At 37.3% G+C, this 13,282-nt stretch overlaps 5 protein-coding genes and 1 long non-coding RNA gene across 7 annotated transcripts in view; 3 read left to right on the forward strand and 3 right to left on the reverse strand.

The window, feature by feature from the left end:
* Positions 1 to 13,282, reverse strand: part of LOC113218021 (protein takeout-like) — a 244,964-nt gene that overhangs the window by 44,211 nt on the left and 187,471 nt on the right. The gene's annotated exons all lie outside the window — the stretch shown is intronic.
* On the forward strand, positions 1,027 to 3,088 carry LOC127749114 (uncharacterized). The gene is made up of 4 exons (XR_008010974.1): positions 1,027 to 1,148; positions 2,435 to 2,603; positions 2,716 to 2,841; positions 2,951 to 3,088. It is a non-coding gene; the product is annotated as an uncharacterized LOC127749114 (long non-coding RNA).
* Positions 1,274 to 6,614, reverse strand: LOC113218022 (uncharacterized). 2 transcript variants are annotated; one of them, XM_026438161.2, is made up of 19 exons: positions 6,524 to 6,614; positions 5,720 to 6,211; positions 5,371 to 5,633; positions 5,214 to 5,257; positions 4,993 to 5,084; positions 4,542 to 4,703; positions 4,309 to 4,472; positions 4,009 to 4,214; positions 3,733 to 3,888; positions 3,395 to 3,516; positions 3,157 to 3,314; positions 2,922 to 3,072; positions 2,741 to 2,845; positions 2,559 to 2,647; positions 2,311 to 2,447; positions 2,181 to 2,231; positions 1,832 to 2,086; positions 1,526 to 1,750; positions 1,274 to 1,426 (listed from the first exon to the last, which is right to left on the reverse strand). In XM_026438161.2, the coding sequence occupies exons 2-19, from the start codon at positions 6,203 to 6,205 to the stop codon at positions 1,293 to 1,295; spliced, it is 3,000 nt and encodes a 999-aa protein (XP_026293946.1). In that variant the 5' UTR covers positions 6,206 to 6,211; positions 6,524 to 6,614; the 3' UTR covers positions 1,274 to 1,292. The 2 variants fall into 2 exon arrangements, with proteins under 2 accessions (XP_026293946.1, XP_026293944.1); XM_026438159.2 differs by lacking the exon at positions 6,524 to 6,614 and adding an exon at positions 6,389 to 6,511.
* On the forward strand, positions 6,605 to 8,817 carry LOC113218025 (protein lifeguard 4). The gene is made up of 7 exons (XM_026438165.2): positions 6,605 to 6,727; positions 7,144 to 7,281; positions 7,350 to 7,458; positions 7,536 to 7,641; positions 7,748 to 7,899; positions 7,999 to 8,131; positions 8,239 to 8,817. Exons 2-7 carry the CDS (start codon positions 7,149 to 7,151, stop codon positions 8,356 to 8,358), a joined length of 753 nt encoding a protein of 250 aa, XP_026293950.1. The 5' UTR covers positions 6,605 to 6,727; positions 7,144 to 7,148; the 3' UTR covers positions 8,359 to 8,817.
* On the reverse strand, positions 8,883 to 11,885 carry LOC113218023 (putative RNA polymerase II subunit B1 CTD phosphatase RPAP2). Its single transcript, XM_026438162.2, has 8 exons — positions 11,722 to 11,885; positions 11,481 to 11,595; positions 11,226 to 11,390; positions 11,023 to 11,150; positions 9,819 to 10,932; positions 9,470 to 9,735; positions 9,226 to 9,375; positions 8,883 to 9,153 (listed from the first exon to the last, which is right to left on the reverse strand). Exons 1-8 carry the CDS (start codon positions 11,811 to 11,813, stop codon positions 8,988 to 8,990), a joined length of 2,196 nt encoding a protein of 731 aa, XP_026293947.1. The 5' UTR covers positions 11,814 to 11,885; the 3' UTR covers positions 8,883 to 8,987.
* LOC113218026 (prefoldin subunit 6) lies at positions 11,985 to 13,127 on the forward strand. Its single transcript, XM_026438166.2, has 4 exons — positions 11,985 to 12,173; positions 12,445 to 12,515; positions 12,597 to 12,721; positions 12,818 to 13,127. Exons 1-4 carry the CDS (start codon positions 12,110 to 12,112, stop codon positions 12,936 to 12,938), a joined length of 381 nt encoding a protein of 126 aa, XP_026293951.1. The 5' UTR covers positions 11,985 to 12,109; the 3' UTR covers positions 12,939 to 13,127.

A 13,282-nucleotide genomic window follows, 5' to 3' on the forward strand; every position in this document is an offset into this window, starting at 1 on the left:
CTTTTGGTCCATCTGATTTCACAATGGGACCTCGGACCACGGCGTAAAGGGGAGGGAGGAGAGGGGTGGGGGCAGTGGGGCGTCCAAGTTGCCTGCAACCTGCATCGGTGGAGCGCCAGTTCTTTATAAACGGAAGTGCGGCACCGCTCACAGAGAGCGGTCACTGGGGAGAACAATATCTAAGAGACCGTCAATGGCCCCCGGAATGCTCCTGTGTCTGAAGGACGCCGTTCTGCGTGCACCGGGCTTACGGCGCGGAGCACGGCGCATATCGAACCCCGGCGCTGCCAACTCCACGAATAGCCTGCGCACTGGCCACTGGCGCACTGTGCCATGAACCCAGTTTATTATCCCCACCCTCACCTGACGGGACCTAGCTCGAAGTTTGTAAACAGAAATCGAGTCAAAGAGGAACACTGGGGGTTGCAGGGAAATGGGGGAATCCTTGCCTCGCACTAGCTGCAACTCGTATTTTTCGGATATCTCGTATTATGACATTATTCTTTCAGAAACATGGATTTCATTTTTTATTTGGTCAGAAGAAAACGACTGCTACTTGTAAACTGCGAGTGGATATTATTACTATTATTTTTACGGGACCGTTGCAGGCACTTACTCTACGGGCCTTGCACTCACCTTGAGATAAGCGACGAACGTGTGCTATAGGGCAGACGAACGAGGGTCCTGGCGGCCCAGGAGACGGCGTCTGGTAGCAAGTCCTGGCTCCCGAGGTCCGTGACTCACATACTACCCCTCAGTCCTGAGCGTGTCCTTCCCTATGGTCGAGGACGGCGCACTCGGAGGCTGCTGCGGGCGGCTCCCGGCCGGTCACTCCGGAGCGGGGAGGGCAGGGCGAGCGAAGGGCACGCGCACGCAAGGGCGCAAGGGCTCGAGCACGAGACGCGGGCGCGACGCACGGCAGCAGCACTGCCAGGGCTCCGACGAGCACGACTGAGCATGAGTGGGATGAGCAGGGGCTGCGCCGGGGCTGCGCCGGGCTAAGGGTTGGACTGTCGCCAAGATGCCACCGCCATCCAGCCGATGTCGCCGTCCGTCCCGCCATCTCCTTCATTGCTCGGAAATAACAAGAGCACCGAAGGAAAAAGACAAAGGCAAAGAGGATTAGTTCAATTTCCGTAGTCGTGTGGGTGAGTTACCTGCTTTTTAGGCTGCGAAAGGGGAAGGACACTAGTCGCAGGCAGTGACTGTGACTGCACAATGTAGTAGATTGTTACAAGAAAATGTGAGCACGGTGTCAAAGACAAAAGAGGAATAATCATTCAACGATCATTTTATTTCAAAACAGACGCAGTGGCAAAATCTAAGTACAACTTAAATTGAGGATTAGCCAGAGGGCTGTGCACTCCAGAGCTCGGTGAATGCCACGCTGCATGTTCTGCTCTTGAAAGATCATCCAAATACAACTCTGAAAAACAAAACAAAAAACATAAGCATACATAGAAGAGATTGGGAAGTGGTTCATGCACTAGTAGTTTAAAACCGCAAAATAAAAAAAAGAACTTACCTAGATCAGAGGAAAGTTTAAGGTGTTTCTGATTTTTCTCAATTCCGTGGACAAGGATCTCATACAGACCTTCTACACGGCCCATAAACTGAAACATGTGATTTTGAACAAGTTTTCGACATAAAATAATGCTTCTCCTCATGATTTGGACTAGGATATTTTTTAAATTTCTCTCCTCTTTATGTCTTGACATAATCATCGTAGATGGTGACATGTTTCCTAGTTCTAAACAAAAACCAATGCTAAATTATAATCAAAGAGAAAAGAGAAAAGATAGAAAAATAAAAATCATCAACGCTTCCATACCTTCCTCCAAGAGAATTCTCTTAAACCTTTCTAAGACATCAGACAATAACTGAATCAGAGTGCATGTTGCTATTACACAGCACTCAACATGTGGCTCTTCGTTGATGCCAGGACTTGCTAAAATCCAAGCTGGTGCATCAGAATCTTGAGCAACAACTGCTACAAGCCATTCAGACACACTGTCTATTAAGTACCAACGGTTATTTTCTGTGACTGCCTTCAGATGAATAAATAACAATTGAAGAATGCATGTACCTGATTCAATTTTTTAAAGTTCACTATTAGTAAAATTTCAATATTAGTAAAATTGACAATAAGGTTTAAAATGAGGCATTGGAGGAATTCTTACTTTTTGTAAATGTACATAATCCATTAATTTCAACAATATTGTCATCATTGTCTGTGGTGAAAAAATGGAAATTATAAGCCTAGAATAAGTAGTTACGTATATGAATAATGTAACTGAGTCAAGACATTACCACATTTTGTGCATAAGCTACTCATGATTGTTTGGAAACTGCTCACTGATGTCAAGAGATCTACCAACAGAACTAGGACTTTGCTTGCTGGCCTTGCTATTAGTACATGATGAATTATTTTCAGTATATATCTTTGACTGAGAAAAAAGAAGGAATACAGTTAAACTACAAAGCAATAATAAATGTAAGACCACAGCGGAAGAGAGTTCGATAAATGGTATTAATGAGCTAGTAGCAACATAACTTACCCCTCCTCCTCTAAAACGTTGTGTCGTGCACAATTTTTGAGTAGGGTAAGTATGCCAGCAAGAACTCCATTAAAGGATATAGTTAATTTCTAGAAGTAGTAAAAATATCAAAATATCAGCTAAGTTTTATAAAAGAATTGAATGTTATGTTGCAAAGGTGCCAAATATTAAAATCAACAAACCAGTTCAACAATTGTTGAACAAATGTCCAAGAGGAGCCTCATCATGTAAAATCGATCTCCTTCTTCTTCAGGGATACTTTGTTTGAGTGAAGAATATTCAGGTAACTAGAAACAATAAGTATTGCTTTATAGATAGAAGAAATAACTCAAAGTTTTAGGAACCACATATCCCAAATGTTACCTCGGTAAATTTGTGTCTTTTGATTACAGTATCACTTGGCGCAAGGCCTCCAGTAACTAGGGATGCAGCAAATGGTGAAACAAATGCAATTTCACTTAGGATACCAAGACTTCTTCGCATTTCAACCCCATATTCTTCTTTGTACCACTGCCTGTAGAAAAATTCTTACTAACAACTCCAGAAAATTTTTCTACTTACAGACATGAGGCATGAGGAAGAAAAATAAAACACTCACTTCTCATCCAGGAGGTCAAAATCATTGAGAGGGACGATCAGAGAACCCCTCATGATTATATCTCGGTCCCTATCCCTTAAATCTTTTTCAGATGGTTGTCCAATAGTTTGTACTAAAAACAAGTTGAAGTGCAAAATACCTGAGCATTCTTCAGCAATCTAATAAAGTGTAAAGGTTAAATTTCCACATCAGTTTTGAGGTTGAAAGTACAAGAAATTTGTAAAGCAATATAACCTACTTGACAGATGGCAACTTTGGTAGGTGAACAGTCAATATTCGTGTCTTTCCAACTCATCAAATGTTTCAAATTTTGGGCACAATTAATAAGACGTGGTCTTCTGGGATCAAGCGGATCACATTCTTTAAAAAATCAGAAATCAAGTCATTTCAGTGATTCAGCTTTAAGAAAATTAATTGTTAAATGCATTCACCTGAATATAAGAACCCCCTTTTCCCCCCAAAAATCGGATTTTTATCCTCCAATTTAGGCTCTCAAAAGTAGAGGAGTTTCATATCTGAAGAATGGGTCTTACCTTCAGGTGAGTAAGGTAAGTTAAATGTAGTAGTAACACTCACTTGGTCTAGACTTTCGGTCAATTTCTAAAAGCCGCAAGGTTGGAATATTCTCTTCCTCATTAAAACAACTCTTATCAGTTTTCCAAGACTCTACATTCCAGACCTCAACAGTGGCCAGTTGAACTCCAGTCAACCTATCAGATAACATTTCACTCACTGAAAAATGTAATAAGAGTAAAACAAAACATTGATTATTTTTTGTAATTATTTAAATCTACATTTGTTCTACATTATTAAAGAGAAGGTACCAATTACAACAAAAAAAAAACAACTTACATGTTAAGGGAGACTTTCTCTGACCACCTATGGCGTCAGAAGGGTCAAATGATGTTTGCTCCCCGACATCTTTAGTTTCTGGTTTCTGTGCAGTAAAAATTGGTTCTGGGACAGGAGCACAATCTAAGTTAACTTGATCCTCCTCATCATTAGGTCTGGACCGCTTTGCTGGTCGGCGTGGCGAGTGAGGCTCTTCAAACGTTGACCTGGTTAACAAATTATAATGTGCATAGAGTTCAATTCAAAATTCCCAATTATGCTAGGATAACATAATAATAACCAACATAATTATAACAATACCTGTTCATGAAACCACTGACATGACGTTGCCGGGAAGGAGTTCGGAGGGTAGGGGCACCTGTTTGTAAAGAAGTTCCTGGGCTTTTTGGTTCAACAAGTCTTAATCTTTCACTGTTACTGGATAATAATTTATACCGTTCTTTTGCTGTGTTTGTCTCTGCTTCCTAAAAAAATCAAATCATAATTAGAAGGAAAACAACTTAAGATTAGAGACAAACTATAATTTCACCAACCTGAAATTGTAGCTTTATTCTCATGGCTTCTATTTGAGATTCCATTTCACTTAATTTTTCTTTAAATTGCAGTTCAGTAGCTAAAGTACTTTTTGCAGTGTAAGACTTATGATTTTCCTTCTCTATGATTGCTTGTCTTAGTTGACTTCTAAGAATAGATGCCTGTTACATAAAAAACAGTTCAGTTTTAGAGCCATTCCATGCCAACTCAACACAGAGTTGGATATAAGGCTTTCAGAAATACACCAAAATTAGGTAAAAATGAGTAAAATTTCCTCATATAAAAATTTCAAAATACTTTCACGGGTGTGTTAAGAACTGAAACTGAACTATGGTATAGTTCTGAAAACCTCATATCCAACTCAGAGTTGAAGTGATTAACAGAACCTTGAAATAGATGACAGATGAGTTGTTCACAGAAAGACTAAAAAACATTGCTAGACATGCCTACCTCGCCATCTCTATTCCTAACTTGTTCCTTCAGTCGTTTGAGCTCTTTAGCTTGCTCATCATTTATTTGAGCTAAACGCCGGACCTCAGTTTCTGTAGTAGGTTTCATGTTGAAAAACAGAAAATCCAATTAATGATTTCAAGTTATTTTCAATGCAATGAGAAATAGAAAGAAGGATTGAAATACAGCAGATTTTACAATTCAGAGGAAATAAAACTTGCCTGCCTGAGGATTCACAGTAGTTACTTTGGGTTCAATAATATTTCTGTAAGAGTCAAGAGTTCTAGATTAATTTTAATTCTTGAAGACAAAATAGTTCTATGATAAATGAAAGGGAAAACTAATTTTAAGATCAATTTAAGAGTGAACAAAGGAAACCTTGATTGTGCTGAGTTAGGTCTTAAAGAAGGATGTACACTAGTGCTTCCATTTCTGCTTGTTCCAGGTAAGTTAGATGATCTCAAGGGAGCTCCAGGCCAAGCATTTGTTTGTTTAGGTAAACTAATAGGAGGAGCAGGCTTCTTAAAAGATGGTGGTTCTAGAACAGATGAGTGAGCATCAACTCCCTTAGAAAAAACATTATACGCTTGAGAAAATGAGCAATTTCCTGCAGCAGCAGCATTTTGACTGGATTGTATTTCCTAAAATAGAGAATGGAAATGTAGAATAAGTTGACAAAATTTCAAATATATTATAATATGCATATAAAATCATTGTCACGGAATACCTGAGAAGCTAACGCCATGCACTCTTCTACATCCTCTTCAGCTATCTCTTCTGTAAACAAGTTCTCAAAATTACTGCTGCCATTGTTCCTGAAATCTACAGGAGGCAGAGGCATCGCCTTTGCTTTGACTCCTGCATTGAATGTTTCTATTTGTTGACTTTGAGCAATCTGTAGCTCAATTGCTGCTGCAGCTTCTGCCAAGGCCTTTGCTTCAATGGCATCAAACTCTTCTTGATTAATGTCAACAAATCCATCTTGCAGATCTTTCTGAGGAGAAGAATGAGAACTGGACGGCATTGAATTAGTCCTTTTAAAACTACCGCCACGGCCAGCACTAATAGGAAGAGTCGATTTGTTGCCAGAGGACGTTGATGCTGATGACGATTGGCTGAGGTTATTTTTGTGGATGTCAAGTTTTGGTCGCTTTGAGATGTCCCAATCATTCTTTTTATTTTGCCAGTCACTCCATCCTTTTCTATTGGACATTATGACCTGAAAGTGAAATAAAACAAACTTACTGACAGGAAATTTAAAACATAATCTACTTGAAACAAAGACAACAATGAGAGCATAGCATGTCGTATGACACAAGTCATAAAGTATAAATATATATAGACAAAAACATATGTATGCTTTGTTTACAAATTTTAACCAGGAGCAATAGCCTACACTAAACACGCAAACAAAAATCTTTCTAATAACAGAATGTATAGCGAAAGGATTTTGGAACATGAAAAAGAAATGAGTTTTGTCCTCTTCTTCTATCCGGAGCTGCATTTTCAAAAGATTGAACATTATTCTAACCTGTCAGATCTCCTGGCGCCACAAACTTAAATCTTCAAACAAAAACAACAAGAAGGAACGACATCGTGACGTCATGTCTGCGCTGTACTAGTTCGCCCCCGAGGCAATTACGAAAGTGGCCTAGTCTAGAGTGATTTCTGCTGTCGAATTCTGCTGTAAACAAACAATTTAACCACGTACACACCAAGTTAATTTAAAGTACTTGTATGTATTTACTCTTTTTTACACACCAATAACTGCTTGTATTGTCCTTGACGCTTTCTAAAGTTTTTCAGTAGAGTCTTTAGGGTTACTCATGTACAATATGTTTGAATTATTGTTGAAACTTACAACTGACAGTTTATTGGTCATGTTTAGTCGTTGATTTTTTATCTCCCAATTAGGCAAAGAGCTATGACATAGCCCTCTCTTAATTAATTAAGTACCTAACCACACTGTCCATCATCCCATCCACTTTCACTTTTAAAAAATATGTGTATAATTTTTTTTTGTCTTATTATCGTTGCTGCATTATCAATATATGTTTCAAGTGAAATTAGCCTATAGTGTGTCAGCAAGAATCCAAATATTTTGTAGTTTTGTATAGCTTTATTTATTGTCTCTCTTTTGATCATCAAAAGGAGAAATGGCTGCCTTGGACACGATGCCAATGCTTTATGCATTTGAAGATGCTGAATCTGGAGGAAAAGAAAACAGCTTAGAAAATGACTTTGCATACCGGAACAATGTTGCCAATGCTTCGCAAAAGATCAGGATGGGTAAGTAAATAATTCTCAGTTTATCAGGCATCCAAATCAGCATCAGCGTTTAAAATCTTCTATTTCAGGGTTCATACGAAAGGTTTACTGCCTTCTCTCCATGCAATTGTTGGTCAGTCTCGTTATTGGAGCAGTATGTGTGCTGGAACCTCATGTAAAAGGCTTTATTAAAACAAAGTAAGTTCTGGTATTAATGTGACTATCAGTTGACATATATTTTCTTTAAAATCTCATCCTTGTGACATATTTTTCAGTGACTGGCTTGTATCTCTGAGCTTCATCCTAAGTTTAGTTATTCTAATTGCTCTACATATTAAGAGACGAGAAACACCAACAAATCTTATTCTCTTGGCTGCATTTGTAAGTGAAAATTTAATTTAGAAAAGTGATCTGTATACTTATTTCTGATAGAGCACAATAGTATCTAGAAACATAAAGAATGACACATTCACTTCATTCATTTCAGACTGTTGTTCAGGCCTACACAATTGGTGTACTCGTGTCATTCTATGATCAATCCCTGGTCCTCACAGCTCTAGGATTGACATTTACAGTTGTGCTTGGCCTCACTATGTTCACTTACCAATCAAAAAAAGATTTTACGGCCATTGGATCAGGGTAAGCATTTAGAAACAAGAATTTACTGTATTTTAGACTAAAATTTAGTTGTGGAGTTATTTATTTTTATGCTATGACAATAATACTTTACTTATCTAGGCTGTTTGCTGCATCATGTGTGCTACTGCTTGGACTCCTGATTAATATGGTGCTTGGAAACTCAATGCTTGATTTTGCTCTTTCGATTGGAGGGGCACTTCTTTTTTCCCTTTTTATTGTTTACGACACAAAGGTAAGATTAACAATCCTTTTTTTTTCAGCATGTTCCCTAGTAATTGTGATGAGTATCAAAAATTTCTCCTCTTGAATTAATTAATATCTTTTATGTTCACATTTCAGATGCTTATGACCCAGCTTTCTCCTGAAGAGTACATTCTTGCTACCATTAATTTGTATTTGGACATCGTCAACTTGTTCATCTATATACTTCGTATTTTGGAAGCTGCACGACGCCATTAACAGCACTAAGATTAAAAGGATGGTAAAATCCCAAAACCAATTCTTCTTCCTACCACTTTTTATATGATTGGACACTACTTAAAAATTAAGCTGAACACCAATAGTGAAAAGAAAATTTAGCATTGCTTAGCCTTGAATGTCAGCCCTACTCAATGCAATTTTGTTAACTTAATAATGCGTTTTTGTACGGTTGGATTGTTAGAATTTAGCTTGATTCAAACGTATCAATATGCCGAATGCATGCATAGCATTCCATCCATGTTTTACAAACCTCTTTTATCCCTTTATGTTCAGCACATTGATAAAACAGCAATACATAACATACAATTCATTGTATATTTCAAAATTTCTTGACTAAAATGCTTTATTCCATTTTATTGTGATATGTTTATAGGTGGCTGTGTATAAGTTGTATAATGTGAGTTTTGTTGCAAATTAAATTTTATTGTTTGGCATCCATGGGGATTGTCTCTTCTCTGCTCCTTTCCTCTTGATTTTACATTTAATGGCAAGCAGTCAAAGAATAAAAATATTAAACTGTTATATTTCCATAGAATACAATATTTCATCCAGACCTCTACTTTGCTTGTTTTAGACTATTAACTAAATTAAAGCTATCACATTTGGTGTCAACACTGAGGACGAGCAAGTAGCATATCAATATCTGTAAGCCACGAAAGAAGTCTGTCTAGGTATCCTGGCTCTTGCTTGTAGCTCATAAGCATTAATGTTAAATAGGTGTTTGACTGCTCCTGTTGTAAACACTGCTTCAGATTTGTTTCTTTCAGTGTCAGCCTAAAATCACAGAAAATTATTAATTTAATAAAAATGATAACTTTTTAAACTATATAGAAAATTTAAACTTACAGCTTGATGATGATTAGTCCAAGAAGACTCCATTCCTGGGGTTTGAATGTAATATTTGTGGCAGAAAGGGCAAAGGTGCCCACTAAACCTCTGATAGAACTTGTCAGTTCACTTGGTCTCATACCAAAAGTACGTAAAAAATCAGGCAACCTGTTCATGATAAAAATGTTATGGATTTTGTGGACACTGTTGTCAAAATTTCAGGAATACAGATAATTCAGCATAAAGAGAACAAATTACTAACACTCTGTTAAGTCCATCGAGCACAATTCTTTTTCGGAGGGCTCGTTGAGCATGCAAATGCACCAGAGGAATTTGTACTTCACTGTCACTTCTCACATCAGAAGAATCGGTTTTGACATCCTGAGCAAATGTGACTTTCTTTTCATCTAATTCCATTTTCCCCTTGTAGAATGCGTTTATTTTCAGCTCCATTGCCTCTGCTTCTCTTTTCAAAACTTCATAATTTGGGAGGGGTTTCCGTACAGAATCACTCTCACTTTTTATCACCTACAAATAGCAAAAAAAAAAAGTGGATTTAAGATACAGATTTTGATACAAATATTGAGAACAAAAAATGAAACAGTGATAACCTGGCTATCAAAGTTGGTGTCTTCCATTTCAAGTAAGTTCAGCCTTTTACAAATAGCAAGAAAACGATCATGTTTTTCCTGGTCCCAGGTAGTAGTACTGAGAGCTTTATAATGTTTCTGGATACTTTCTCCTTTATTTTCCAGCATCTCTTTGAGAGTAGTTTCTCCAAATAGAAAGCACATTGTTTCCATAGTGAACCATTCCCGTACACATTTTTCAACATAAAATACTGTAGGGAGTAACTTGGAAGACCCGGAGTCTAACTTAGTCTTTTTGGAAGCTATATGATCAGCGGGATTGTCAAGCTTTGTGTCTCTATTTTTCTTAGAGCTTTGAGGGAGTTGATGACATATTTTACTTGATGAACAGTCGGGCTGATTGATGGCCCACTCAGAATTGGACCCGGATAAAGAGCTATCATGTTTCATACTTGGTTTCTGATTCAAACATTCAACTCTTTCAATGGTTTTTTTATCATTGAAAGTTTTCCTTGTTACATATCTTGAAGAACTTTTTTGAACGTCAGTTGTGTTTTCTGGGGCACAGGAAGAAGGGATAGACGTGCTTACAGGTACGGACGAGGTTTCACATGCCAAGTCAGCAGTATCCTGAGCATTTGACCCTGGTCCTGGTCCTTTTACTTCATTACCATCTTCTTTAACAATCACTTTCTCAAAAAAATTCTCTCTTTCTGTTTGAAGACTGTGAACTTGGTGAGTATCATCTCCCTTTAAGGAGATTAAAGGAGGAACATGGGAATCACTTGACATACCTCCACATTTTTCAGAAATTTTTCTCTCAACGCTGCTTGTGCATGTGTCCTTTTGTACATAATCTTTTACATTAGGTACTGGAGAGTTTTCTCCTGATTTTTCAATTAGGTGCAAATTATTCTTTTCCTCACATTCCGTGCGTTTTAAGCCCTCTGAAAAATGTAACGGGGTATTTTCTCTCATTGTAGCAACAATATGCAAATTGGTAAGAGCATCACTAAGGGATAAGTTTCCTTCAGCTTGATGAGAAGAGGAAGAGTTCTCTTCTCCAGACAACTTCTTAAGTTCATCTTTCGAAACTCTTTCAATTTGAACATTGACTTCATCACCAATATCTCCGCTACAAAATGAAACAATTACATTTGAGTGTAAAAAATAGAATATAGTTGAAAAAATAAATGAAAAGTACTGGATTCTAAAGTAAACCTACCCACACTCGGTTGATGGCATCAAAATAAACTTAACATTGGGCTCAATATCACGAAGCCACAGGGGGCTTGTGTACATTTGATCTCTGATAAATTTAAATGCTTTGAAACATTTGTTGCTGCAAAAATTCTAAATGCAAAGAATATGAAGATCAGAATTGAATTTAAAAAAAGATATGTTTTGGGATAGCATTAATTCATTTACCTTTCTTTCTGTGATATCATAAATCTTGTTAACCTTTGTAGATATACGATACTGCTGTGATGGAATACTTTTTAGCTTATTAGAGCATAACGGATAGCCACAAAGGTTGACTATGGCTCTTTCTTCAATAACATCTTGTAAATGACTCTGATTGATGTGATGGAGCTGTTGTGACAAAAAAAATACACATGAGATGATATGGGTGTTTAACATTATATTCTGACTTCATAGAAAACGGAAAGAAAGTGAACTTACAACATCTAGGAACCAGTCCTTCGTAACAATGGGTTCCAGCATTCCCTCAACAATTGTTAGAGCTTTGGCATTACATTCTCGCTTCTTCTTCAAAGTGAGAAGTAACTCTTCTTTACTGTAGTAGTTTTAACAAAAGAAATAATTCATTGCAGGTTATGTCCTACATGGTCTTGGGTTTCATGAAACCATTTCTGCGAGACAACTTTACATGTTTAGCTTATATGTTTAAAAATTAAATTACCTTAAGTCTTGAGCTCGACGGGGCAAACATTTTGACCTTCTTGACGTTTTGGACGGCTGTTTGGAGGCACTCAAGCCAAAACTACTTTCCATGTCTGTATGTTGTTGACATATGTTGAAATTAAAAAATTAAAAGTGACAGCTTAGCCTAAATTTTTCTTACAAAAACTATAGTCTTTGCAACAGCCACCTCTAAAACCTTGATTAGAAAGAGACAAAATGGTCTACAAATTTCTCATATGTTTCCTAGTCTCGTAGAGAGTAGAGACATAGACGCAAAGGAAGAACTCGCAAGGAAGAAGAAAGTGTTTGTTGGAAAATAACCTCCGAAACCATACGAAATTAACGTTAATTCTTTGCCAACTTTATAATCAAGCCCTCATATCATCATGGCAGAGGAACTGCAGAAAAAACTTCAATTGGAAGTTGAAAACTTTCAGGCTTTGCAAAAACGTAGGTACTTTCCCGTGGAATCTCTCTTGCGGACTAACTCCCTACTCATGTGCTCTAATTTGCTACCCGGTTAATATTAAGCACAATAATAACGCATAATTTATTTGTATTTTCTTTGACTACTTGTACTCGTAAGATATGAAATTAAACGTTTACAAAGATTCCTACACTCAATCAAAGAAAACATAGTGCCCTAACCCTGACATTCATACAATGTTCCATACTATTTGTTACATTTCGTTTGTAATTCTTTGTTATTCATTCTTTACAGAGTATCAAAAGACTCTTTCAGTTCGTCAACAGCTTGGCGGTCAGCTTTTTGAAAGTGAAACTGTTAAATCGGTACGAATTTACTCACTTCTTCTTCTGTTCTGCCGAAGTGGAAGGACTGCTTATAATTTTACTTGAATTGATTGATTTCAGGAGTTAGATCTTGTCAAAAAAGACCAAGAAGTTTACAAGCTAATAGGGCCAGTATTAATTAAGCAAGACCTTGAGGAGGCACTTCAGAATGTGAACAAACGAATGGATTACATTAAAGGAGAACTGTAAGTAATCTTTGCATATTTTTAAGTTCAAGTAACTGTTTTATTGTATGCAGTCTTGTAGTTTGTAATCCTGTCTGTATTTATGTTACGATTTAGGAAGAGAATTGATGACACTATCACCGACATGGAAAAGAAGCAAGACACACAACGAGACCTTTTAAACAAGCTTCAGCAGCAGTATCAAAAAGCACAGTTAAGTGCAGGTGGAAAAAACTAGTTTAACTGATTAATTAATTGCTTCTGTGATTCTTTTGCTTTTCTTTTTAAAGAGACAATTAATAACACTAATTGGTGACTTGATAATAATAGCGCTCTTGCAACAGTCACTTGTGTCTTACTTGCACCTAAGTGCATTTGTATGTTTCTAATATTGTTTCATTACACCAAAACTTGCTGGCACAACTGATTCAGTTGTTTCAATTTCGTTCTTTTCACTGTTTGTGCGCTGTCAATTGAGTAACACTGTCATCTACAATTTTGTCAAGCATGTGGGGCAAAGGAATTGTGCATTTAAACTCTTATCAATTTCTTATTTTAACTTAAAACTCCTTGAGCATAGTG

The sequence above is a fragment of the Frankliniella occidentalis genome, unplaced genomic scaffold, assembly GCF_000697945.3.
Source record: "Frankliniella occidentalis isolate FOCC.00 unplaced genomic scaffold, Focc_3.1 Scaffold32, whole genome shotgun sequence".
Lineage (NCBI taxonomy): Eukaryota > Metazoa > Arthropoda > Insecta > Thysanoptera > Thripidae > Frankliniella > Frankliniella occidentalis.